At 47.1% G+C, this 26,602-nt stretch overlaps 1 protein-coding gene across 1 annotated transcript in view; it reads right to left on the bottom strand.

Annotated features, from left to right (window-relative positions):
- The window catches only part of Muc16 (mucin 16, cell surface associated), a 100,685-nt gene that overhangs the window by 5,131 nt on the left and 68,952 nt on the right, over nt 1–26,602 (bottom strand). Inside the window, 16 exon segments of the mRNA XM_045139403.1 lie at nt 3,585–3,652; nt 4,618–4,751; nt 6,253–6,425; nt 6,522–6,589; nt 7,034–7,155; nt 8,985–9,050; nt 10,539–10,574; nt 13,640–13,809; nt 18,761–18,828; nt 18,911–19,035; nt 20,764–20,799; nt 21,639–21,811; nt 22,803–22,870; nt 22,967–23,091; nt 24,309–24,374; nt 24,702–24,737. Of these exon segments, the coding sequence (XP_044995338.1) occupies nt 3,585–3,652; nt 4,618–4,751; nt 6,253–6,425; nt 6,522–6,589; nt 7,034–7,155; nt 8,985–9,050; nt 10,539–10,574; nt 13,640–13,809; nt 18,761–18,828; nt 18,911–19,035; nt 20,764–20,799; nt 21,639–21,811; nt 22,803–22,870; nt 22,967–23,091; nt 24,309–24,374; nt 24,702–24,737 (1,534 nt within the window).

Below are 26,602 nucleotides of genomic sequence, written 5' to 3'. Positions count from 1 at the left end.
CTAGCCCAAGTTGACCTGGAATTCACTATATAGTCTCAGGCTGGCTTCAAATTCATGGTGATCCTCCTACCTCTGCCTCCCAAGTGCTGCAATTAAAGGCATGCACTACCATGCCTGGCTCCCTTTTGTTACAGTTTTCTAAAAAATAATTTTTGCTCATTTTTATTTATTTATTTGAGAGTGGCAGAGAGAGAGAGGGAGAGAGAATGGGTACGCCAGGGCCTCCAGCCGCTGAAAACGAACTCCAGATGCATGCACCCTTGTGTGCATCTGGCTAACGTGGGTCCTGGGGAATTGAGCCTAGAACTGGGGTCCTTAGGCTTCACAGGCAAACGCTTAACCACTAAACCATCTCACCAGCCCCTTTTGTTACTGTTTTAACTTGCAGTACTCCTATGTTATTTAACCAGATCCTTGATAACTTTAACAATCAACTACATGAAAATCATGGTAGTGGGATAGAGAGATGGCTTAGCAGTTAAGGTGTTTGCCTGCAAAGCCAAAGAAAGGATCCTGGATAGACTCTCCAGGACCCATGTAAGCCATGTGCACAAGGGGGCACATGTGTCTGGAGTTCATTTGCAGTGGCTGGAGGCCCTGGAGCACCCATTCTCTCTCTCCCCCTCTTTCTCTCTCTCAAATAAATAAATAAAATATATTTTAAAAAGATCATGGTAGTGTGAAAACCAGACTAGCAGCCATGATGGTTGTAAAATTCCTCAAACACCTATTTCGCAAAGAACTGTCACTGTTTGCTGATCCTCATGTTTGTCTTTATTTTAATGTGACTCAGAGCTTGCTCACTAGGGAAAGTTTATTCCAGGTTACTTGTCAAGAACAATCAGTGGTAATGTTGTTCAAGGCTGAGGGAAGGACACCAGCAGGAGCAGGAAGAAGTGAGCCAAAAATTTAAATGGAAAATTTGGAGACAGATTGTTCATAAAGGGGAGTTTACATGTCTCCGATGCATTGCTGAAGAGTTAGAAAGTTCTCAACTTGTGGTATTGTTTATAAGACCAGTGAGAAGAAAAAGCTAGGATTTCTACCTGCATGGTTGGCTTGGCTTTCTGTCAAAGAACATTGACCAATGTGGTACATGAACAGAATGAAAGACAGTATCTAAAATAATGATTAATGTGGGTATGTCTTATGAACAGAATGAAAGACAAAATATCTAAAAATATTGATGAATATGAGATGTCATACCAACAGAATGAAAGAAAATATCTAAAAACATTAATTATTGTGATATGTCATATGAACAGAATGAAAGAAGATAGCTAAAAATACTGATTAATGTGATATGTCACATGACGAGGATGAAAGAAAATATCTAAGAACACCTGATGTTGACTCTGCCTCCACATGCATGCACTTGTACCTACACACATGTTCACCCACACATGCCCATCAAACACATATACATGCAGAAATAAGTAAATCAGGGGAGAGATGGCTTAGTGGTTAAGGCACTTGCCTGCAAAGCCTAAGGATCCAGGTTGGATTCCCCAGTACCCACGTAAGCCAGATGTACTAGGTGGCACATGTGTCTAGAATTTGTTTGCAGTGGCTAGAGGCCCTGGTACACCCATTCTCTCTCTCTCTCTGTCTCCTGCCTCTTTCCCTCTCTCAAATAAATAAATAAAAATAAGAATATTAAAAAAATAAATCAGCAATAAAGAAGCCTACGTGATCTTGACACAAATGCACACAAAAACGCACAACCATTCTGTGATAAAAAGAAAAATTATAAAAACTTCAAGCGGGGCATGGTGGCACATGCCTTTAATCTCAGCACTCAGGAGGCAGAGGTAGGAGGATCACCGTGAATTCGAGGCCACCCTGAGACTACATACTGAATTCCAGGACAGCCCAGACCAGAGTGAGACCCTACCCTGAAAAACCAAAAAATAAAAACTCCAGGGCAGGACAGATAACTCAGCCATTAAGTGTACTTCTTGCACAAACACAAGGACCTGAAAGGGACTGAAACTGAAGTTTGAATCCCCAGAGTCCATCTAAACAGCTGGGCATGACCACATGTACCTGTAATCCCAACCCCACAGAGGTGAGTAAGGACCAGGAAATTGCCCAGGATCACAAAAAACCAGCCAGCTGCAGCACCATGAAGATACTCGACCTCAGATATACAAGAACAGGTGGACCGGCATTACAGTGTGGCACCCAATGTTCTGCTCTGGGTGCCACAGGGGCACATACATGGACACATGTCACACACTGCACACACACAAATACGCAACAGCAACAAATAACCACACACACACACACACACACACACACACACACAAGACTACATAGACATGTTCTCAACCCATTGAAGAACATCTATGTAAACTCATACCTACTTAATGGTGAAAAATGGGGAGCTCTCCTTGTAAGACTAAAAATGCTAAAAAAAAAAAAAAAAATCCCTGTCTTCACCTGGATGTTATTCACAGAATACTAGAAGTTAGAATTAAGTCAAGAAAAATAAATGAAAGCCACCCAAATTGAAAAAGAAGTGTCAAACTATCTCTAGTAGCAGATTGCTGGATATTGCACATACAGACGCCTAAGAAACTCAGACACACATTTCTAAAACCCTTTGGTTTCTACTGATTGAGTGTAGGCTATAATACCAATACACTAGTAACACTCTGACAAGAGAATTGAGGAAAAGAGTCATTTGCAATAACAGTGAAGAATTAAAACACAAATAGGGCTGGGCCTGGAAGGGTGGCTTAGCGGTTAAGGCGTTTGCCTGCAAAGCCAAAGGACCCAGGTTCGATTCCCCAGGACCCACGTTAGCCAGATGCACAAGGGGGTGCATGTGTCTGGAGTTCGCTTGCAGTGGCTGGAGGCTCTGGTACGCCCATTCGCTCTCTTTCTCTCTCTTTCTGCCTCTTTTTCTCTCTCTCAAATAAATAAATAAAAATAGAATTTAAAAAATCAATAAATAAATAGGAGTAAGTTTAACAGAAGACCTATACACTGAATACTACAAAACACGATTGAAAGAAAATTCAGATCTAGATGGGTCTATAGGTTCAAGCCTATTACTTGGGAAGCTGAGGCAGAAACATTGTAAATTCAAGGCCAGCCTGGGCTATACAGTGATTTTGAGGCTAGCCTGGGCAATGTGGTAAGACCTTTGTGTCAAAATACAAATAAAAAAATTTTGTTGTTGTTTTGTTTTTCGAGGTAGGGTCTCACTCTGGCTCAGGCTGACCTGGAATTCACTAGGTAGTCTCAGGGTGGCCTCGAACTCTTGGCGATCCTCCTACCTCTGCCTCCAAAGTGCTGGGATTAAAGGCGTGCGCCACCATGCCTGGCTATAAATGAAGAATTTTATGCTATAAGTTCTTCATGCCACACATCTCCCCATTTTCTGAGGCTTCACAAGTTCCTCTAACTCTCTAAGATAGTTGGACTTGTTTTTTAGGAAGAAGTGGGTTTTTAGGTAACAATTTTGTGCTCCTAGGGTTTGCTTCTATAATAGCCAGGAACTGAGAGACTATAGCAAGGAAGGATTTATTTAAAACACAGAAGTTTCCAGAATCATCAGGCCCTGCGTTGGTACTCACCTGAATGCTAAAACTTGACAGTGGGAAAAGTAACTCTTGATGCTGCTGTTTCGGAAAAGCTGGTTGAGCTGAAACATAGGGCAATTGTTTCTTAGGTCAGACCTGGATGATTCACCACCACTGAGTTTACTTCTCTGCCTGTTTTTTCTTTCTTTCTTTTTGTCTTTGATAAACATTGCCCAGATTTATGTACCAAAAGATGTTTTGTTCCAGGGTATGGCACAGAGCTACGTGATGGATGCTTGACTAGCTGCTTAATCTCTGCTTTTTTCAATTTATAAATGGGAGTAAGAATCTGTCTTCAAGAACTGTTGTAAGGGCTGGAGAGATGGCTTAGTGGCTAAGGCACTTGCCTGAAAAGCCAAAGAACCCAGGTTTGAATTCCCCAGGACCCACGTAAGCCAGATGCACAAGATGGTGCATGAGTCTGGAGTTCATTTGCAGTGGCTGGAAGCCCTGGTGTGCCCATTCTCTCTATCTCAAATAAGTAACTAAATAATTTTTTAAAAGAAATTTAAAAAGGGCTGGAGAGATGGCTTAGTGGTTAAGCACTTGCCTGTGAAGCCTAAGGACCCCGGTTCGAGGCTTGATTCCCCAGGACCCACATAAGCCAGATGCACAAGGTGGCGCATGCATCTGGAGTTCATTTGCAGTGGCTGGAGGCCCTGGCGTGCCCATTCTCTATATATATTTGCCTCTTTCTGTCTTTCTGTCTGTCGCTCTCACATAAATAAATAAAAATAAACAAAAAATTATATAAAAAAGAATTGTTGTAGGCTGGGTGTGGTGGCGCATGCCTCTAATCCCAGCACTCGGGGAGGCAGAGGTAGGAGGAGTCCCTGTGAGTTCAAGGCCACCCTGAGACTCCATAGTGAATTCCAGGTCAGCCTGGGCTACAGTGAGACCCTACCTTGAATCCCCCCCCCCAAAAAAAAATTTGTTGTACAAAAAACCACCCTCTGACCAGTGTCCACCAGTGTGTACAGGCCAGTCTGTGCCTGGGAGCAGAGCGGACACACAAGACCATTCTTACCGCATATTCAATACTTCTTTTGTTCTGCTGATGCCCAGTTGTGCCTGGCTGTGCCATGTCCTGGGAGTAGAATAGGTTGGTGACGGTGAAGTTCAGGTTGAAATGCTGGGTGCTGGCACTGGTTGTAGACAATTCTGTCGGGGTAGGAGTGGATAGCTTCACCTCTAGAATTACAAAGCAAGTATATAAAGATTCCAAGCCGGGCGTGGTGGCGCACGCCTTTAATCCCAGCACTCGGGAGGCAGAGGTAGGAGGATTGCCATGAGTTCAAGGCCATCCTGAGATGACAGAGTTAATTCCAGGTCAGCCTGGACCAGAGTGAGACCCTACCTCGAAAAACCAAAAAAAAAAAAAAAAAAAAAAAGATTCCATATCAGTGACTGAGGGAGGGGACTGCGAGACTCCACCCCTCCCTCAGGAATTCTAGACAGCTCATGGTTGCTTGGGGGGAGTGGGGGAGGGTTCGGGGGGAGGAGGAGACATTTTCTTCAGTGGAGAAGTCACCGGTAAGTTGCTCATGATCCTGTGAATTATACTTTACCCATGTTCCTGCAAGCAATGTTGATTTAAATACACTGGATCATAGAAAGAGAAAGAAAGAAAGAAAAAGGAGCTGGGTGGTGGCGCACGCCTTTAATCCCAGCACTCGGGAGGCAGAGGTAGGAGGATCGCCGAGAGTTCGAGGCCACCCTGAGACTACATAATGAATTTCAGGTCAGCCTGAACTAGAGTGAGACCCTACCTCGAAAAACCAAAACCAAACAAACAAAAAAAATTCCTTTTCTACTCAAGTTGATTCTTATCAGTTACTTTGGTCAGAGCAACGAGAAAAACACGCTAAGACAATGTTCTGCGTTTTAGACACACATGAAACTCAATTCTCCGTCTTTTCTCTGTATCTGTGTCCTTCCTGCTGTCCCTGAGATTTTCATTTCTTACCTTCTACAGGAACATCTGTAACCTCAAAAGGGGTCGGGGAACCTAAAAACGTTCTCATGATCTCTCTACTCTCATACCTTTTGGCAGGCAATACCTGCAGTGAACCTTTGGACTTTCCTCCCTTCCCAGTGCCAGTGGGAATCAGAAGCCACCTGAAGGCAGGCACATACTTTGGGCTTCGAATTAACTAAGGCTGCTGCTTTGTGGTCTGGGGCCTCCCTCCTCCCTGAGGAGCCTTCAAGAGAGTTAACTCCACTTTGTCCGGTGGGACCGATTGGTGGCGTTCCTACTTCTTTTCATAAAGTGACAAATCGTCTCAAACACGTCTATCTTGAGCCACTTACCACCTGTCCTCACCATCCCAACCGGATCTAACATGATGGAAGTGACCTCACAGCTCTTTTTATTGCCATAAAATGACCCATCAGCCCATGTCCCCAGCTCCTTCCCTCCATAATAGTTGCAGATGTAGGCGGGGAGGCCAGGTCTCTGGATGTGGGGCGGCGGGGGAGGGGGCGGGGAGAGATTCTAGGGGCTGAGGGGGGGGGTATCACTGAGTACTCACCACTGGGGGTTGTGGTTCCTGTAGTTGGGCCAGTATAACCTGTGGAGGGAGGGAGAGAGATTGGGAAATGTGGAATAAATCAAGGATGCCTGGGAGCTTCCCACAGCAAGTTACAGATGGTCACTGCTCACCGTTGACATAGAGACTGTTCTGGTCCAGGGTGTAGGGGCCCAGCTGGGCGATGCCATGCGTCAGCCGGCTCAGCTCCCAGTACAGCCTCTGTGTGTTTAGCTCGGGACTCAAAGGGTCATGGCGGTAGGTGCAGATGACATCCACCCCAGTGGCCTCTCTGTTCTTCTCAGACCTACAGAGAAAAGGATGTGGGGACTCCAGAGAAGACCAGAGGTCGACAGGATCCAGAATAAGCAAGCCAAAAGGTGAAATAAAGGGTCCAGCTCACCTGAGGGAGGTCAGTCTGCAACCTGAGTAGAAGGGGCCCAGGATGCTCTTGTGCAACAAGGGTCCAAGCTGGGGAAGAACAGGGAAAGAAAGGCAGGAGCTGGATGGAGGGGGTGTGTGGGACTTGACCCTCCAGAATTTGTTGGGGTGAGGAGTTGGATTGGGGGCTAGGGTGGAATTCATCCTGTAATGTTCTTTTTTTTGGGGGGGGGGGTTCCAGGAAGAGTCCTTAAACTCCAAACCCTGAGTTTGTGTCTGTTTTTACCAAAGACATGGGATAAAATAAGACTGAGAAGGATAATTATTATTTTTTTCATATTTTATCTATTAGAGAGAGAGAGACACTAAGGTTGTTTATGGAAAAACAGATTAGGCAAGGGATAAAGAGAAGGCAAATTCTCTAGCAAAGTGGAGACTGCAGGGCCAGGCCCAAAAGACATTCCTGCTGTTTATTTTTGGGGCCCAGTCACCCTAGCTCAATCCTGCCAGGAACCATGGGGAGGAGGGTCTCACCAGGTGTTGCAGGACCCTCTCAGTGGAGTTGAATAGGGCTGAATTATTGTTCATGTCTGCCGAGTATGGGAGACTGGTGATGGTGAAGGTGAGGGAGATGGTCTTCAGGTGATGTCCCATGGCTATAAGAAATGGAGAAGGAGAAATGTCCGCAAGGGAGAGTTAGTCTGGGACCAGACTGGAACCCAGTACCCGGCAGGGTAAAGATTTCAGAAGTCTCTCCGCTACCCCCCCCCCCACGCCCCCTATGGCGGGTCTCCAGCTCCCCGGGGGAAACTATCTTCCATTATGGAAATTGAGGTTTCAAAGACTTGTTTCTGCCTCTCAGCATGAGTCTGGGATCTTACAATCAACACCTTTTATTGTGGTAATTCCACTTGAGCTGGAGAGATAGGGGACTGTTTGGCTCCAGCAAGATTCCCACGCCATACAGTGTGGCTCAGAAACCCCACAAGATACAGGGTCCTTCCCCGCTTCCTACTTCTCAGCAAGAAAAGTTCCAAGCGTTTTTCTTCCTCTAACTAGTCGGCTCAGAGCTCCCTCCCCATTTTCTTGGCTTGGAATCTTGCCACTTGCTTGTTGGCATTGATAAGACATTGGGGCCTCCCAGAGAAACTGTGGGTTTCTAAATGAACCTAACAGTCAGATCCCCTTCTCTCCCATTGTGCCCCCATTCACCAGTATGCTCATCCAAGTCAGGTGAGATCTGTTCACCTCCTTGTAACATCAATTCCCTTTTCTGAATGTTCCTCGGATGCATTCTTCCTCCCTTCCCACGCCAAAGTCTTATTCTCTTTCTCTCTCTTTTTGTTTTGCTTTGTTTTTCGAGGTAGGGTCTCACTCTAGTCCAGTCTGACCTGGAATTCACTCAGTAGTCTCAGGGTGGCCTCGAACTCACGCCGATGATCCTCCTACCTCTGTCTCCCGAGTGCTGGGATTAAAGGCGTGCGCCACCACGCCTGGCTCATCTCTTAACCAGACCATCATCCCAGCAGGCTCATTGGATGTCCTGTCCAAAGGTCATTTTCTACTCTGAACACTAAAGGAATATTTCTGAAATAAAAATGATACTAGTACTGCCTCAGCTCTAGTACTACCCACGGTCTCCTGTAGACTTTCCATGTCAAGTTCAAGCTTCCCTTTTAAAATAAAACATTTATTAATGTGTGTGTGTATGTGTGTGTACGTGCGCGCGTGCGTCTGGCTTCTCCATCCAGCTTTTCAGTTGAGTCTGAGTCCCTCTGGCTTTGCAAAGCAAGCACCTTTAACCACTGAACTATCTTCCTAGTCACAAGTTTCAAGCTTTAAAAAAGTGTTTTTAAGTTATATTTATTTGACAGAGAAAGAGGCAAATAGAGAGTGAGAGAATGGGCACACCACAGTCCTCAGCAGCTAGGAACAAACTCCAGATGCATGTGTCACCCCGTGCAATTGGCTTATGTGGGTCCTGGGGAACTGAACCTGGATCCGTTGGCTTTGCAGGCAAGTGCCTTAACCGCTAAGCCATCCCTCCAGCCCGGTTTCAAGCTTCGTGATTTGACATTCAGAACAAAGGCCTTCCATTCTGGGTAGAGCCCTACGCTTCACGTAAACCGACTTCCTCTCATTTCTCCCCATATGCTGTTTCCCTTGAGTTCCTGCTGGTGGAATCATCCGTCCACCAACATTCTTGGTGCCACCATTGTCTGGGTCACTTCTGCTCATCCTGAGAGATTCAGTTCTGGTGTGGCTTTCTACAGAACATACCTCCCTTCTCCATAGCGTTCCAGGCGCCTCTTCCCCAGAAATACATCATTGTATTCCAATGGTCTCTTAGTTGCCTGAGGACGGACATCTATATTGCTAGTCCAATCTTTGTGCTGAGACTAGGATCCTCATACCCTGGCGTCCTAGCCTGACAATCAGATGATGGAGGGGTGGGACAGGTAGGAAAAGGGGCCCCGCAGGTTACCTGTGGTGGGTTCTGGCTGCACAGATGTCAATGGAGAAGGCGGGAAGGAGGCAGCCGGCTCAGGAGCTGTGGAAAGGGACGCACAGAGCTCCATCAGAGTGGCTAAAGCCCTGCTAGCAGTGAGCTAAGCCAAACCATCATTCACAGATACTCAAACGAAAGAGTGAGGGTAAGAGCGGTTGTGTGAGTGGAGAGGTGAGCAAACTTGTGAATTAAAAAAATTAAATTTTATTTATCTATTTATTTGAAAGAGTAAGAGAGAAAGAGAGAGAGAGAGAGAAAGAGAGAATGGGCGCGCCAGGGCTTCCAGCCACTGCAAACGAACTCCAGACGCGTGCGCCCCCTTGTGCATCTGGCTAACGTGGGTCCTAGCAAACCGAGCCTCGAACCGGGGTCCTCAGGCTTCACAGGCAAGCGCTTAACCACTAAGCCATCTCCTCAGCCCTTGTGAATTAAATTTAATTCAAGATCATTGGAGTGGAAGCAGGAGAGAGGCTGAGTAAAGAGGACAGATGGAATGGAAGACGGAAACTGGAAGGAATAAATGGATGCATGCAAGAAAGGATAAGTGAGGGGTTACAAGAGAATTTAAGGATAAAAACAAAGAGGAACTGCAGAAATCGATGGAAGGACAAATAAGTGAATGAGCAGAATTATGGGTGGGTGGGCAAGTGGATGTGTTGGTGTGTGGGTGGATAGATGAATGAATGAATGAATTAGCGCATAGGTAGGTGGGTGGATGGATAGATGAATAAATGAATGAATGAGTGCAAGGGTAGGTGAGTGGATGGTGAATGAATGAATGAGTGGCTGACTGGCTGAGGGGGCTGATGGATGGCAGATGGTTAGATGGGTGCATGTGTGTGTGTATATGTATGTATGTATGTATGTATGCATGTATGCGTGTATATGTAGGCAGATGGATGAATGGATGAATGCACAGAGGAAGGAACTATAGAAGGAATCACTGCCAAACAAGCAAGTGGAAATATGAAGGGAGGTAATCAGGTAGATGGACAGATGTAATGACATACATAGGAAGTTCACAGATGGATGGGCAGTGGATGCATGAACGAATGGGTGGATGCATGGATGGATGGATGGATGGGAATGTAGTCTCAGAGAGGAGGAATAACTATAAAAATAGAAGAATGGATGGCTTGAAAGATAGATGAATGGGCCAGTGAATAAGAGAATGGGTAATGTTAGCCAAAGCCAGTAAAGTGGCCACCAGGATTTGCATCTTGACAAGGATGCCCTTGGTGGGCGCCAGGTCGTTTTTGTTATGAGACATAAGGTATATGGCCACCACCTGACCTCAGCTCCATAGCCCTGTGGGGAGCACTTGCTCAGTGTGGAAGATTCAGAAATCCAACCCCATGGCTGTAGATACAAAAAGAGGCTCCAGAGCTCACACATTCTTCTCCATACTGAGATGCTGCCCCCCACTCAGGAGACTGGCTGTGTTTGGGGCAGGTGTCCTTTGTGACTAAGAGGAAAAGCGTGGCCCAAGACCTAGGTAAGCTGGAAAGGGCAGTGGATGCAGACACATACTTGTAGGAGGTTCGTCTGGACCAGGTTCATTGTAACCTAGAGAACAAAAAATCATGTGTAAGAGGAAAGGAAGAAAAAGTCTCATATGCCATGGCTTAGCTCGTATGGCGCTTTACCCGGAGGCATTCCCTTGCCTATAGTTCCTGCCCATCTGCCCATGTTCTAAGATCTGACTTACATATCATCATGAATATTTCATATATATATAATTTACTTGTTTATTTATTTGAGAGAGGAAGAGGTAGAAAGTGCACCTTACTCTGCATACAAACGTGCAGTCACCCATGCCATCATCGGCCCTTCTATACCCGTAGAGTCTATCCATCATCCATCATGTTTACTGAGCTCTAACTATGTGTGATTCCTCTATGTACATTTGAGGAACACAGTGATAAGCAAGAATGTCTGTGTCTCACTGCAGTTTAATTTTTTTTGTTTATTTTTATTTATGTATTTGAGAGTGACAGACAGACAGAGAAAGAAACAGGCAGAGAGAGAGAGAAGGAGAGAGAATGGGCATGCCAGGGCCTCCAGCCACTGCAAGCGAACTCCAGATGCGTGTGCCCCCTTGTGCATCTGGCTAACGTAGGTCCTGGGGAATCGAGCCTTGAACCAGGGTCCTTAGGCTTCACAGGCAAGTGCTTGACCACTAAGCCATCTCTCCAGCCTCTGCAGTTTATATTCAGACAACATGTAACTTATTTGCCTTTGGGTAGAAGACATAAGGTCTGGCTTATTAGAAGACACTTTGTAAAAAGTGGCTGAGTGGGGCTGGAGAGATGGCTTAGCAGTTAAGGCATTTGCCTGCAAAGCCAAAGGACCGAGGTTTGATTCCCCAGGACCCACGTAAGCCAGATGCACAAGGTGGCGCATGCATCTGGAGTTTGTTTGCAGTGGCTGGAGGCCCTAGTGCACTCATTCTCTCTCTCTTTCTTCTTCTTTCCCTCTCTCAAATAAATAAATAAATAAATTTTAAAGTGATGGAATGACAAAATGGATCATGTAAGTTGTCCAGTTTATGAAACCTGCACACAGGTCCCCACAATGACCAATTAAAGGGACCAGCTATAAACCTGGAATACCAAATTTCAGATTGACCACAAATTTACTGCAGGTGTGGGAAGGCTCCTGTCTCTCTATGTATCTCAGTTTCTCTTTATTGAAATGAGAGTAACAAGAGTGCAAGCTGTCTCCTTTCCCACATCATGATGCAATGGTGATACAACAGTATGAGTTTCCAAGTACTGTTCCTAGGTTAGAGACGGAAGGGAAGGGACAGAAGAGGAAGGGAAGGAAAGGTGGAGGGGATGGAGAGGGAAGAGAAGAGGGCAAGGAAGAGAGAGGAATGTGAAAGGGAAGGAAGGGAATGAAAAATAAAGGAAGGGGAAAGGAAATGAAAGTGAGGGAGGAGGTAGGAAAGGGACATGAGAAGGAAGAGAATGGAAAGGGAGAGCGAAGATAAGGGAGAAGTCAGGGAAGAGAGAGGGAAGGGAAGGGGAGAGAAAGGAAGGGAAGAAAGAAGAAGGGAAGGGAAAGGAAGAGACAAGAAGGGAAGGGAGCTGGGCATGGTGGTGCACACCTTTAATTCCAGCACGTGGGAGGCAGAGATAGGGGGATTGCCATGAGTTCAAGGCCACCCTGAGACTCCATAGTGAATTCCAGGGCAGCCTGGACTAGAGTGAGACCCTACCACGAAAAACCAAAAATAAAAAAGAAGGGAAGAGAAAGGAAGAGAAGGGAAAGGAAGGGAAGGAAAGAGAAAGGAAGGGAAGGGAAGGGAAAAGAGGGGAAGGGAAAAGAAGGGAAGGGAAGAGAAGAGATAGGAAGGGAAGAGAAGGGAAGGAAAGCTATCTGATCCATTTATCCTTGGTCATGCTTTGCTTCTCTAAACTGCACACAGAAGGTGCCTCTTCACATTTTTCACCTCTAAGTTCTATGGTGATACCCTATGTGTCTGAACTTATGTCCCCAAGATATAGAACATCTGCTCTTTTTTGGGGGGGTACAGGAGCGCCATCCAGGAGAGAAGTTCATCCATTGCCAAAGGTAGAAAGGAAGAACAGGGAGTGTTCTTTTTCTTTTTCTTTCTGTTTTTCGAGGCAGGGTCTCGCTGTAGTCCAGGCTGACCTAGAATTCACTATGTAGTCTCAGGGTTGACTTGAACTTATGGCGATCCTCCTAACTGCCTCCCAAGTGCTGGGATTAAAGATGTGCACCACCACACCCAGTCCAAAAAAATCATCTTAAAAAAATTATTTTAAAAAGGCAGAGAGAGGGCGAGAAAGAGGCAGATAGAGAAAGAATGGGCATGCCAGGGCCTCTAGTTGCTGCACATGAACTCCAGACGCATGTGTCACCTTGTGCATCTGACTTACCTGGGTTCTGGGGACTCAAACCTGGGTCCTTTGGCTTTGCAGGCAAGCACCTTAACCACTAAGCCATCCCTCCGGTCCCAAACAATCTTGTTTTGTTTCCTGGCCCAGATGTAAATGGTCTCCCCCAAAATGGACTTTTCTATGAGTTATCTGCCAAGAACCACCTAATTAGAACCGACATCTGGGGCTTCTATCCAGATCTGAGACTCTCAGTTTGTACCCATCCAGGACAATGACTCAATCTATCTGTGGTGGCTGCAATGTAGCAATGTCCCCATAGCAAGAAGCGTTTGTGATTAAGCTTCCTACTTAGTCCCAGCTGGCGAAGCCTTTGGATGGTGGTGCCTGCTGGCGGAGGTGGGTGGAGCTTGGGGTGGATAAGTGCAGCGCCCCTGGATGTTCAGAGCTATTTCACTCTTGTTCTCTCTGCTGTGGATTTGTGAAGTCGTGAGCCAGCTGCCAGCCTTTTCCCTGTCACGACGAAGCTCGCCCTTGAAGCCGTAAGCCTGAAACAAACACTTTCCTCCCCATAAGCTGCTTCTGGCCTGGCATTTTGTCCAAGCCACAAGACCATAAGTGCCTATAAGATGGGGCTTTTCAAGGACTCATCATCTGGTGGGGTGGCAGTGAGAATTTCATGGAAATCCAAGGATCCCAGAAGACCCGTGAACGGACATCCTTATGGGGTGCCAGGACCCAGGGAGGCGGGATTAGAGCAGTGCTCACCATTGAGGTAGAGGCTGTCTTTGTCCAGGGAGTAGAGACCCAGCCGGGTGATGCCATGGGTCTGCCAGCTCAGCTCATGAAACAGCCGCTTGGCAGGTAACTCCGGTCCGGGGACCTGGCGGTACGTGCAGAGGGCATCCACTCGTGTCTGGGCACCGTTCTTCACAGACCTGGGGAAGAGGGAGAGGTGTACTTGGGAGGGGGGGATAGAGGCCACATGGCACCGTTCCCCGTATCTCTCACAGCCTATCTGCTGGTCCTGCTGAACCGTTTGCAACCCTCTCATCCAGCTATGCTTTCTGACTGAGGACCTGCACGCTTGTGGCTACTTCTGCCTGGACCTGTCTCTGCTTCCTTCTTGGCCTGGGTTACTCCCTCGGCACCCTTCCCTTCTCAGGTTCTCTTTTTGTTTTTTCGAGGCAGGGTCTCACTCTGGCCCGGGCCAACCTGGAATTCACTATGTAGTCTCAGGCTGGCCTTGAACTCATGGCGATCCTCCTACCTCTGCCTCCCAAGCGCTGGGATTAAAGGCGTGCGCCACCACGCTGGGCTTTCTTCTCAGTTTTGACTTCTTCTAACTTCTCTTCTCCCTTCATTTTCTTCCTCCTAGTCCACTTTGTGGGGGTTTGATTCAGGCGTTCCCCCCCAAAACTCAGGTGTTCTGAATGCTAGGTTCCCAGCTGATGGACATTTGGGAATTAGCACCTCCTGGAGGGAATGTATTGTTGGGGGCGGGCTTATGGGTGTTATAGCCAGTGTCCCCTTGCCAGTGTTTGGCACACTCTCCTGTTCCTGTTGTCCACCTGATGTGGACCAGGGGGTGATGTCCACCCTCTGCTCATGCCATCGTTTTCCCTGCCATCATGGAGCTTCCCCTCAAGCCTGTAAGCCAAAATACACCTATTTTTCCCACAAGCTGCTCTTGGTCGGGTGATTTCTACCAGCCATGCGAACCTGACTGCAACATCCTTCCTCTTCCTTCTCTTTACCTTCTTCCTCCTCTTTTCTCCTTTTTCTCACCTTCTTCCTTTTCTTTCCCCTCCTCTTCCTTCTCATACCTTCAACCTCTTCTTCTTCCTTCCAGCTGTTCTTTCTCTTCCTTTCTTCCATCCCTCCTATTTCCCTTCTCCTTTCCCTTCTCACTCCTCCCTCGCCCTCTTCTTCCTCATTCTCTTCTCATATACCGCCTCTCTTCCCTTGTTCCTCTCGCCTATCTTCCCCTCTTCCCACTCTTGCTCTCTCTTCCCTTATTTCCATCTTCTCCTTCACGCCCCCTTCCTCTACCTTTTCATCTCCATTCTCACACCTCCTCTCCCCTCTTCTTTGTCATCACCCCCCCACCCCAAACTTCCTGAGCTACACCAAGCAGGCTCTTCCGACTCCTACTGTTCCCCAGCCTTTGCCCCCAGTGTTATGGTCATGAATGATTTGTCTCTGTGTCCTTCAGAATGCGGCTTCTGTGTAGTCAGGGATGAACCACTTCAGCTCACACCAAAGCCCCCATTTTATTAGATTGTGTGGAAGAGAAGGGAAGGGAAAGGAAGGGAAGGGAAGAGAAGGGAAGGGAAGGGCAGGCAAACTGTAAATGGTAGCTGCTGGATGGAGGGAAATAGGTCATAGGGAGAGAGAAACTCAGGTCTTTTGCGTTTAGTGTCCAAGGAAGCAACAGTGGAGGTTGGTGCCATGGAGTTGTAGCAGAGGGAGTCTTCAGAGAGACAGTGAGGAAACCCAGAGCGTGGGAGCCAGCTGCTTAGGATTTGGGTTCAGTATCCAAAGAAGAGATAGAAAGTGGGAACTTTGGAACCCTGACTTCTGGATATGAAGTGACCTCTGCATTTATGACCTTATAGAAACTGTCATCACCCCACACCAGACCCACCCAAAACTGGGCTCATCAGCATTTTCCTCACAGATGATGGAGGGGAATTTTTTTTTTAATTTATTTATTTGAGAGAGGCAGACACAGAGAGAAAAGGAGACAGATAAAGAGAGAATGGGTGCGCCAGGGCCTTCAGCCACTGCAAAGGAACTCCACATGCATGCGCCCCCTTGTGCATCTGGCTAACGTGGGTCCTGGGGAATCGAGCCTCGAACCGGGGTCCTTAGGCTTCACACGCAAGGGCTTAACTGCTAAGCCATCTCTCCAGCCCCGAAAAAATTTTAAAAGACGTCAAAATAGAATAGGGTCTAGTTAGAACAAAGAAGGGGTCCAGCGGAGGGGAGCAAAGTGAGGGGACAGGCTGGAGAGATGGTTTAGCGGTTAAGGCGCATGCCTGCAAAGCCTAAAGATCCAGGTTCAATTCTCTAGGTTCCACGTAAACCAGATGCACATGGTGGCGCGTGCATCTGGAGTTCGTTTGTACTGGCTTGAGGCCCTGGAGCACCATTCTTACTCTCTCTTTCTGTCTCTCTTTCTCATAAATAAATAAAAATAAATCTTTTTTTGTTTTGTTTTGTTTTTTCGAGGTAAGGTCTCACTCTAGCCCAGGCTGACCTGGAATTCACTATGGAGTCTCAGGGTGGCCTTGAATTCACGGCAATCCTCCTACCTCTGCCTCTCCGGTGCTGGGATTAAAGGCGTGCGCCACCACGCCTGGCTACGAAAATAAATCTTAAAAACCATGAGGGGACAAAAGAAGGTACTGACAGAGGATTATGAAAATACATTAAACACATGCATATAAAAAAACCTATCCATTAAAAAGGCTACAAGAACAAGGGAAAAGTGATGCTTTTGGGGTTAGAACTCAGAAAGGGGGCTGGAGAAGTGGCTCAGTAGTTAAGACACTTGCCTGCAAAGCTTAAGGACCAAAGCCTAGGTGTAACTGCTTTCTCCTTTTATTTATTTATTTATTCAAGAGTGTCATACAGAGAGAAAGAGGCAGATAGAGAGAGAGAGAGAGAGAGAGAGAATGGGTGTGCCAGGGCCTCCAGCCACTGCAAACGAACTCCAGACGCGTGCGCCCCCTTGTGCATCTGGCTAATGTAGGTCCTGGGGAATCGAACCTCGAACCGGGGTCTTTAGGCTTCACAGGCAAGAGCTCAACTGCTAAGCCATCTCTCCAGACCTGCCTTCTCCTTTTTGGATACTAGCCCAAATCCTAAGTCTGTTTTCCCTGACTCTGTATTTGCATTCTCACTCTCTCTAAGACACACTCCTTTCCCTACCTCTGTGGCTGGGCCTGGCCTGCCTGCCTCCCTGCTTTCTAATGCAGCCACACGTTTTGCTCTTCCTCTTATCCATCATCTTCCCGCCCCCAGCAGCTCTCATCCCTGCTTTTCTTTGATCAATTTCCAATACAATTATTATTATTATTGTTATTGTTTTTGGTTATTTTTGGGTAAGGTCTCATTCCAGCTTAGACCGACCTGGTGGCCTCGAACTCATGGTGATCCCCCTACCTCTGCCTCCCGTGTGCTGGGATTAAAGGCGTGCGCCGCCACGCCCAGCTCAATATAATCATCTTAACTTTCCTTCTAAGTCTATTTTAAGTTCTTTATCTACAAGACCAGGAACCTGTACACAGAGGGAATAAAACAAGATGGAGAGGCAAAGGGCCTGACAATGGGGAGAAGAACGGAACACGGCATGTCTGTTGTACTCATGGACTCAAAGCGGCCGCACAAGGTCTGGCCTGTCAACACTCCATGGTGCATGGTGGAGGGACTCAAGAGGCCCACCCCTCCCTAAGGAACTTTGTCCATTTAATGGTTGCCAGAGGAGGGGGCCGGGGAGTGGCGTAGCCCACGGTAAGTTGTCCATAGTCCAGTAAATAAAGGCCCACTCATGCTCACGCATGGAGTCATGGAATCAGCTGGTCACAAAGAAAAAAAAAGCCGGGCGTGGTGGCGCACGCCTTTAATCCCAGCACTCGGGAGGCAGAGGTAGGAGGATCTCCATGAGTTCGAGGTCACCCTGAAACTACAGAGTGAATTCCAGGTTAGCTTGGACCAGCGTAAGACCCTACCTTGAAAAACCAAAAACAAAAAAAGGAATCTGTGATAGTGACTGTTTCATCTGTTATTACGATCTTCCATTAGCTGGTACACATGAACAATGACTGTACTATAGTACTGATCCATTATTAAATATTATACATGTGTATACATGATTACTAATAATTATCTATGTATGGACACTTTTTCTATTTTTATTTATTTATTTATGTATTTGAGAGAGGGTACAAGGCAGACATGGGGTGGGGGGGAGAATGGGTGTGCCAGGGCCTCTAGCCACTACAAATGAACTCCAGATGCATGCTCCACCTTGTGTATCTGGCTTATGTGGGTCTTGGGAAACTGAACCAAGGTCCTTTGGCTTTGCGGGCAAATGCCTTAACTGCTAAGCCATCTCTCCAGCCTCCCCCCCTTTTTTAAATAATGTATATCAATTGTACAATAGTGAGTTTTATTTTTATTTATTTATTTATTTATTTCCGAGGTAGGGTCTCACTCTAGCCCAGGCTGACCCGGAATTCACTATGTAGTCTCAGGGTGGCCTTGAACTCACGGTGATCCTCCTACCTCTGCCTCCCGAGTGCTGGGATTAAAGGCGTGTGCCATCACACCCGGCCCAATAGTGAGTTTTATAACAACATATGCGTATGAGGTTCTTTGATCATATGACCCCTATTTCCCACATTTCTTTGTCCTCCCCCATTCCCACTGGCCCCCAAGAGTCTCCCCTAGTCAGAAGAATATTTGAAAATGGCAATAATAGCACAAGATATTAATTTTTTGTAGCACTAGCAATTGAATGAATGTTAAGCAAGCTCTGTACCACTGAGCTATGTTTCCAGCTAAAAATCTTATTTAGAATCAATTTGAATAGACACAGGTGTATGTATTCTGTTACATTGACTCAGTGATGAGGTAGGGGCTCGGGTCATGTCTCAGAGGTACAGTGTCTGCTTAGATTTGCCCACGAGAAGCTGGAGATGTGGCTCAGCAGCAGACCACTTGGCCCAGTATATGCACAGTCATGGCAGCGTAAGGTTTTCTGCGCTATCAGAAATCTACGCTTCGTTGCTGTGCTTTTCTCTGTACGTCTTTTACTGGTGCAGAGCGGGGGGGGGGGGGGGTGGGGGGGGGCGTGGTGGGAGGACGGGTCCTGTCTCTCACCTCAAGGTGGCCACTCGACAGCCCGTGTATCTGGCACCGAGGCTGCTCCTCTGGAACAAAGGACTGAGCTGCGGAGGACAAAGGGAGGCAGCGTTGGTCCAGGCTGGGCGGGGAGGGGGTGGCAGGTGTGTGTGTCGGGGGGAAGCTCACCAGGTGTTGCATAAGTGTGTCTGTGATGTTGAACTTGAGGGAGCCAGCGTGGCCCATGTCGGCTGAGTACCGCAGGTTGGTGATGGTGAAATTCACTGTCAACAGCAGCTCTCTGACCTCCCCGGCTGTGGCGTGTGGACAGACAGACAAATTGCGCAGGAGGACGGTGTGGAGATGGGCGTTGGGGGGAGGGTAGCAGGATGAGCCTTATTAGGATGGGTGCTCCCAAAGACCCCTCGTCTGCCTCCCTTTATGCTCAGTGGTGGCTCGTTAATGGCAGTGAGTTAAGGAACGCCGTGACTTGCAGACTCCCCATGGACCGTTCCCACCATCCGCAGGCACACCGGGTAGTGGAAATGACACCCTGGTGCCTTTGTGCTTGCCCAGGAAAAGCCTCTTTTTTATTCTTTTTTTTTTTTTTTGGTTTTTCGAGGTAGTGTCTCACTCTGGTCCAGGCTGACCTGGAATTAACTCTGTAGTCTCAGGGTGGCCTTGAACTCACGGCGATCCTCCTACCTCTGCCTCCCAAGTGCTGGGATTAAAGGCGTGTGCCACCACGCCTGGCTAAAAGCCTCTTTTTTAAAAAAAAATTTTATTAGCATTTTCCATGATTATAAAAAAATATCCCATGTTAATTCCTTCCCTGCCCCCCACACTTTCTCCTTTGAAATTCCATTCTCCATCGTATTACCTCCCCATCACAATCATTGTACTTACATATATACAATAGCAACCTATTAAGTACCCTCCTCCCTTCCTTTCTCTTCCCTTTATGTCTCCTTTTTAACTTACTGGCCTCTGCTACTAAGTATTTTCATTCTCACGCAGAAGCCCAATCATCTGTAGCTAGGATCCACATATGAGAGAGAACATGTGGCGCTTAGCTTTCTGGGCCTGGGTTACCTTACTTAGTATAATCCTTTCCAGGTCCATCCATTGGAAAAGCCTCTTTTGCCATGTTGACTCATAGACATGGTTTCTCAATGTTTAGGTCAGGGAAATAACCAATCTATTATGATTCAGGTAAATTGGTGGGAGGATGGGTATAAAAATCCCCCGAAAGCAGGGACAGAACTCAGGCCAAAAAAATTCTCACTAGAGAGAGAGAAATCACCAGTGAAGGTACTTAACAGTGGACACCGCAAGCCTTATATTTGGGGCCAAATGAGCCAACGGGTGCAATAGTGGCACATCTGTCATGGTGGAAACCAACTGCCCTCTAATTGGACTGGAGGCCTGCTCCATGGAAGGGAATACATCCCTGATACTGAAAACCTACAACAGGGGTAGTCATGAGCCCTAGGGGTGGAATGTCTACTGCTGTCTGGCTAAATGTATATACTGTGCTCACCAAACTGCCCAGTAAGCACTTCTCTTAATGTTCATACCCTTATATTAATGCTACTCTCACTTTAAGTAGAGAACCTTCTCTTTCCAGATGGCTATGACCGTGGGATGACTCAGAAGGCATCAGGGTGCTGGGAAGAAGTGACAGAGGAGTGCTCAGCACTGCAATATCTCTGTCACACCTTCCAAGGCTCAGGGTCCATTGCAGAAGAGGTGGCAGAAAGAATGTAAGAGGCAAAGGAAGGGTAGGACTCCTTACAACGTGCTCCTCCAGACACAAAATGGCCTGGATGTCCATGACCACACAGTGCCTGACACTACCCACACAAGATCCTTGTAATAGGAGGAAAAGACGATGACATCAAAATAAAAGAGAGACTGATTGAGAGGGGGAGGGGATATGATGGAGAGTGGAGTTTCAAAGGGAAAAGTGGGGGGAGGGAGGGCATTACCATGGGATATTGTTTACAATCATGGAAGTTGTCAATAAAAAAAAAAATACTCACTAGAGGTAGTGGGGGATGTGGCTCCAAAGCTGTAACCTGTATAGAAAGGAGAAGAAAAGTACAGAGACAGGTGGGTGAACATAAGGAGGATGTGGGGACCCTGGTAAAAGCAGGGGGATAAAGGTGATGGAGGACTAAGCCAGGCAATAAAATTAGCATCTTGTCCCTAATGACCTTATACTGGATCTTAGCCAAAATGCCAAGACGTGATACAATGAGATTTTTGAATATGTATATGTTTATATGTGTGTACACGTGTGTGTGTGTGTGTATATGTGTGTAAGTGTGAAGGATGACAATCTCAGGCATCTTCACTCTCAACCTCAGTTTTTTCTTTTCTTTTCTTTTCTGTTCTTTTCTTTTCTTCCTTTCCTTTCTTTCTTTCTTTTTTTCTTTCTTTCTTTCTTTTCGTCCTTCCTTCCTTCCTTCCTTCCTTCCTTCCTTCCTTCCTTCCTTCCTTCCTTCCTTCCTTCCTTCCTTCCTTCCTTCCTTCCTTCCTTCCTTCCTTCCTTTCTTTCTTTTTTCGAGCTAGAGTCTTGCCCTAGCCCAGGCTAACCTGGAATTCAGGGTGGCCTCGAACTCACGGCAATTCTCCTACCTCTGCCTCCCTAGTGCTGGGATTAAAGGCGTGCGCCACCACGCCCAGCTTCTTCCTTAGTTTTTGAGACAGAGGCTCACATTGAACAAGCTCTTTATGGACTGAGCCATTTCCCCAAGCCCCTCCTAGATGGTTGTGATTCACAGTGAAGACTGCACAAAGGAGGGAAAAGACAGAGCACACCTCGCTTTTTGAGACAGGGAAGCTTTGCCCAGAACCTTGGAAAACTCAAGGCTCCAAGTGGAAGAGAGCTCATGGCTGGATCGTGGTCCCTCACCATTGACGTAGAGGCTGTCCCTGTCCAGGGTGTAGGGGCCCAGCCTGGTAATGCTGTGCGTCTCATGGCTCAACTCCCAATACAGCCGCTCTCTGTTCAATTCAGGGCCCGTGGGGTCAGCGTGGAAGGTGCAGATGGCTCCCACACCCGTGGCTGATCCACCCTTCTCGTACCTGGAGAACGAAGGACGGGGGGACACCGAACGCTGAGGGAGGCTCTTGAGCACGAGAAGCAAGGATAGTTAGTAGAAGGGAGAAGGCCAGAAGAGATGCTGAGGGAACGAGCTGTGAAGCTTGGAGGCGGCTGTGCTATGTCTCATCTGAGACAGCTTCCTCACCGTGGGGTCAGGAAACATTTTTTTGTGGTGTGAGTGTATGCATCTGTGTGTGTGCGTGTGTGTAGGCCAGAGGTCAATATCAGATGTCTCCCTATAGTATTTTATTTTATTTACTTATCTATTTCTTTAGGTTTTTCAAGGTAGGGTCTCGCTCTAGCCCAAGCTGACCTGGAATTCACTACGTAGTCTCAGGGTGGCCTCAAACTCACGGCGATCCTCCTACCTCTGCCTCCCGAGTGCTGGGATTAAAGGCGTGCGCCACCACGCCTGGCTAGTGTTTTATTTTATTTTTTAAAAATATTTTATTTATTTATTTATTTATTTATTTATTTATTTATTCAACAGAGAAAGAGATAGGTATAGAGAGAGAGAAAGAGAGAGAGAGAATGGGCACGCCAGTGCCTTCAGCCACTGCAAATGATCTCCAGATGCGTGTACCCTCCTTGTGCATCTGGCTAATGTGGGTCCTGGGAAATTGGACCTGGGTCCTTTGGCTTTGCAGGCCAACACCTTAACTGCTAAACCATCCTTCCAGCCCTGGTGTTTTATCTTTTGAGACAGGGCCTCTCACTGAATGAAGGGCTCACCAGCTTGTCTAGCCTCCCCAGCATTAATGTGTGATGGGGGCTCCAGACTCAAGTTTTCGTACTTGTGTGGCAAGCACTGTGCCCACCGAGTCATCCCCACAGCCCCACACTTCCTTGTTTCCTGTCTACTAAGTGCAAAGGTCTTCACTCCAGGAGAAGAAGACATGGAGGCGCCATGGTGGGTGCTGGCGGCCGGTGGCTGGTTCACAAGAGTGTATTCACTCTGCGTGGAGGGCTCACCTGAGCGAAGCCAGTCTGCATGCAACATAGAGGGGGCCGACACTGGTCTTGTTGAGCAAGATACCAAGCTGGTGGGAAAAGAGAAAAAGGGTTAGCAAAGATGGTGGGAGGGACCCTGCCAGCTAGTACGAAGCAGGGCTGAGCGTGGTCACAGGGAGACTCACCAAGCGCTGTATGGCACGCTCAGTGGAGTTGAACTTCAAAGAACCTGGACGCCCCATCTCCTCTGTGTATCTCATATTGGTGATAGTAAAGTTGAGGGTGATGGGTACCATGATAGAACCACTGGCTGCAGTAATGTAGAAAGAAAGAAATATCTAGTGAGCAACACAGTCATGACCAAAGCTGCTCTCTGCCCTAACTATGGGACACTGTGAGATGAATGAATAAGAGCTGAAGCAGGGAACATTCTGGAGCCCCTAAAGAACCTGTTCTCACTCTCCAGTGGGCATTTTTGCATGTATATGCGTATATGATGCGTGCATATGTGTGTAGGCACATTGTGTGTGGATGTGTGTATGCACGTGCACGTGCATATGGAAGCCTTAGGTTGGCGTTGGGCATCTTCAGTCACTATCCATTGTCTTTCTTTCTTTTTTCCAAATTTTATTTATTTATTTGACAGAGAAAGAGAGTGAGCGAGTGAGAGAGAGACAGAGCATGCCAGGGCCTCTAGCCATTGCGAACGAACTCCAGATGCATTTGCCACCTTGTGTGTGTCTGGCTTATGTGGGACCTGGGGAATTGAACCTGGGTTATTAGTCTTTGCAGGCAAGTGCCTTAACCACTGAGCAAGCTCTCCATCTTTCTTCCTTCCTTCCTTTCTTCTTTCTTTCTCCCTCCCTCCCTTCCTTCCTTCCTCCCTTCCTTTCTTTCCTCCCTCTTTCTTTCTTTCCTTTCCTTTCTTTTTTTTTTTCCCCCTCTCACTGAGCCTGGAGCTCACCCATCTCTCTCTCTCTCTCCCCCCACCTCTTTCTCTGTCAAATAAATAATAAACTATTTTTTAAAAAAATTCCGGAGATATCCTAAGGATATAAAAGATGGGCTGTGGTGACAGATGGATGTGGGAAGTGAGTGAGAGAATAAGGGTCAAGGTTGGTAATTGCTCTCCGCCTCTGGTTATAAAGGGAAGTGACCGGGTTGGAGGACCATCATGGTCTCCAGGTCAATGACCGATGGGCAGGAGTGCAAAGATTAGGTAGTTTTGCTTCTGCCTTTGGTGTTGAGGGGGAGGGGACAGAGGATGATGACTCTAAACTAACTTCACGGACAGCGACTGCTGTCATATGAGCAATATACAAAGAGGCCAGTGGTCATGGGCTCCCATGTCGTGTGGGCTGGAATCAGGATTTGGACCCTGATCCACTGGGTGATGCACAAAGCCCACAGAAAATGGTGCCTTCCTTGGAAGGAGGGGCACTGGCAGTGAAAGAAGAAACAACTTGCTATAAGTGATTTTGCAGTGACTGTTTTGGTACCAATGAGAGTGCCCGTAACCCTTCTTACCTGTGGGACTGGGTGTAAGGGACGGAGCTTGAGAAGATGCTGGGGAGGATGTGTTTGCCACTGCTGCTAAGGGAGTGGGGGGGGGGGAGACAAGGAATAAAAACCCAAAGTCATTACATTTTTGAAAGACTGATGTCAGCCTGGGTTATATAAATTATACTAGAATTTGTGCCTCTCTGCCCCACATAGTCTGGAATTAGGCATCCCTGGGTGTGTATTATGGGAGAGACAGATGCTGATTTCTACCACCCCTGACTGAACCGACAGTTATGTGCATCTTTTCTGGACTCCTTCCCATTTAAAGTGGCAAACAGGAGCAAGTGTTGGCTCATCCAGCAGCTTCTGTACTTTAGGGGGAGGGATCAAAGGCACACAGGAATCTGGAATACTTACTACTGGGGATGGAGTCTGAGGCTGGATGGGTGTAACCTGCAGAGACATGAAGAGATGATAATGAAGGAGAAAAATATGATCAACAAGAGAGGCAACTTGGTAGCTATGACTGATTGAAAGAAAGCCAAGGCCCTCATCTCTCCAGAACCGAAATCTGCTTTTCTGGCTGGGTATGGTGGCACATGTCTTTAATCCCAGCACTCGGGAGGCAGAGGTAGGAGGATTGCCGTGAGTTTGAGGCTGCCCTGAAAATACAGAGTGAATTCCAGGCCAGCTTGAGCTAGAGTGAGACCCTACCTCAAAACAACAACAACAACAACAACAACTAAAATCAGTTCCCGTACTCCAGAAGGTCAGAGACTTTGCTCAAACGATTCTGATGTGAGGCTTAGATGGAAATATGAGTTAGCTATATTGCACCATCAACCTACTCAGGCTGGAAGGAGAAACCTACAGCCACACGGTCCTTTTACACCGGGATGGGAGTCCTTGGGTTGGGGACGTCATCACTAAAGACGTTTCAGATTGGAGGTGCACTGTGATACGAATGCAAAATGTCCCTCCTAGGCTCATGTGTTTGAACACCTGGTCTCCAGCTAGCGGCACTGTTTAGAAACGTGGTGGAACTCTTTAGAGGTGAAGCTCTGCTGGGGGGAAAGAAATGGCTGGGGATGGACTATGAGGCTTTATAGGCAGGCCCACTTCTTGGTCACTGTGCTTCCTGACTGCAGTTGTAACTCAAACAGCAAGTTTCCTGCTCCTGCAGCCATGCCTTCTTCACCAGGAGGGACTGTAACTCCTGAACTGTGGGCCAAGATAAAGCATTCAATTATTTTGTTTGTTTTAGGGCTAGAGAGATAGCTCAGCATTTAAGGCGTTTGTCTGCAAAGCCAAAGGATCCCAGTTCAATTCTCCAGGACCCACGTAAACCAGATGTACAAGGGAGCACATGCATCTGGAGTTCCTTTGCAGTGGCTGGAGGCCCTGACATGGCATTCCCATTCTCTCTCTCTCTCTACCTCTTTCTCTCTCTCCAATAAATAATAAATAAATAAAATATATTTAAAAATTTTTTGTTTTATTTTTATTTGTGAATGAGAGAAAGAGAGAGAGAATGAGTGCACCAGGGCTCCCATCCACTGCAAACGAACCCCAGATGCATGTGCCACCTTGTGCATCTGGCTTACGTGGGTCCTGGGAAATCAAACCTGGGCCCTTTGGCTTTGCAGGTAAACACCGTAACCACTAAGCCATCCTTTCAGCCCATAAACCATTTCTTAAGCTGCTTCTTGTCGGGTATTTGGTCGCAGCAATGAGTAAAGTAACTAATTCAAGGTTCCTGTGTTTCTATGTGTATTGGAAAGGTGGGTGTGGGGGGGTTAGATCTCCCTTTGTGTAAGGCTAGAATTGCAGTGAGGGTGGAGGTTGTGGGCTCCTGGTCTCTCCCATTTCCAAGGGCTGATATGCAGGTGGAAGAAGATTTTAGGAAAGTGTTACAGACTTTTATAACATCACTATCCTCACTACTAGAGGTAGTGGCTGAGCTCTGGTGCATAGGTGGTGGGAGAAAGAGTAAGGAGAGACAGAGATGAGAGAGGAAGGATGGAGAACTTGTTCAGTTGTAAATAAAGTTTGACAGCCTGTGATGGTTCATGCTGACTATCGACTTGATGGGATTTGGGATCTCTCAGGAGTTACATGCTTGGGTGTGCCTATGAGGGCGCTTCTAGGTTGGCTTAATTATAATGACGAGACTTACCCTGACTGGGAGCAACAGTACCTCACGAGATTGAAGAAAGAAGAAGGAAGTAAGTTGAAAGTATCAGCGTTCGCATCTCTCGGCTTCCTAACCGTGAGCACAATGTGATGAGCTGTCGTGTTTTCCTGCAGCCATGCCTTCT

The sequence above is a fragment of the Jaculus jaculus genome, chromosome 21 (genome assembly GCF_020740685.1).
Source record: "Jaculus jaculus isolate mJacJac1 chromosome 21, mJacJac1.mat.Y.cur, whole genome shotgun sequence".
Classification (NCBI taxonomy): Eukaryota; Metazoa; Chordata; class Mammalia; order Rodentia; family Dipodidae; genus Jaculus; species Jaculus jaculus.
This window is presented reverse-complemented; position numbering and strand designations above follow the sequence as displayed.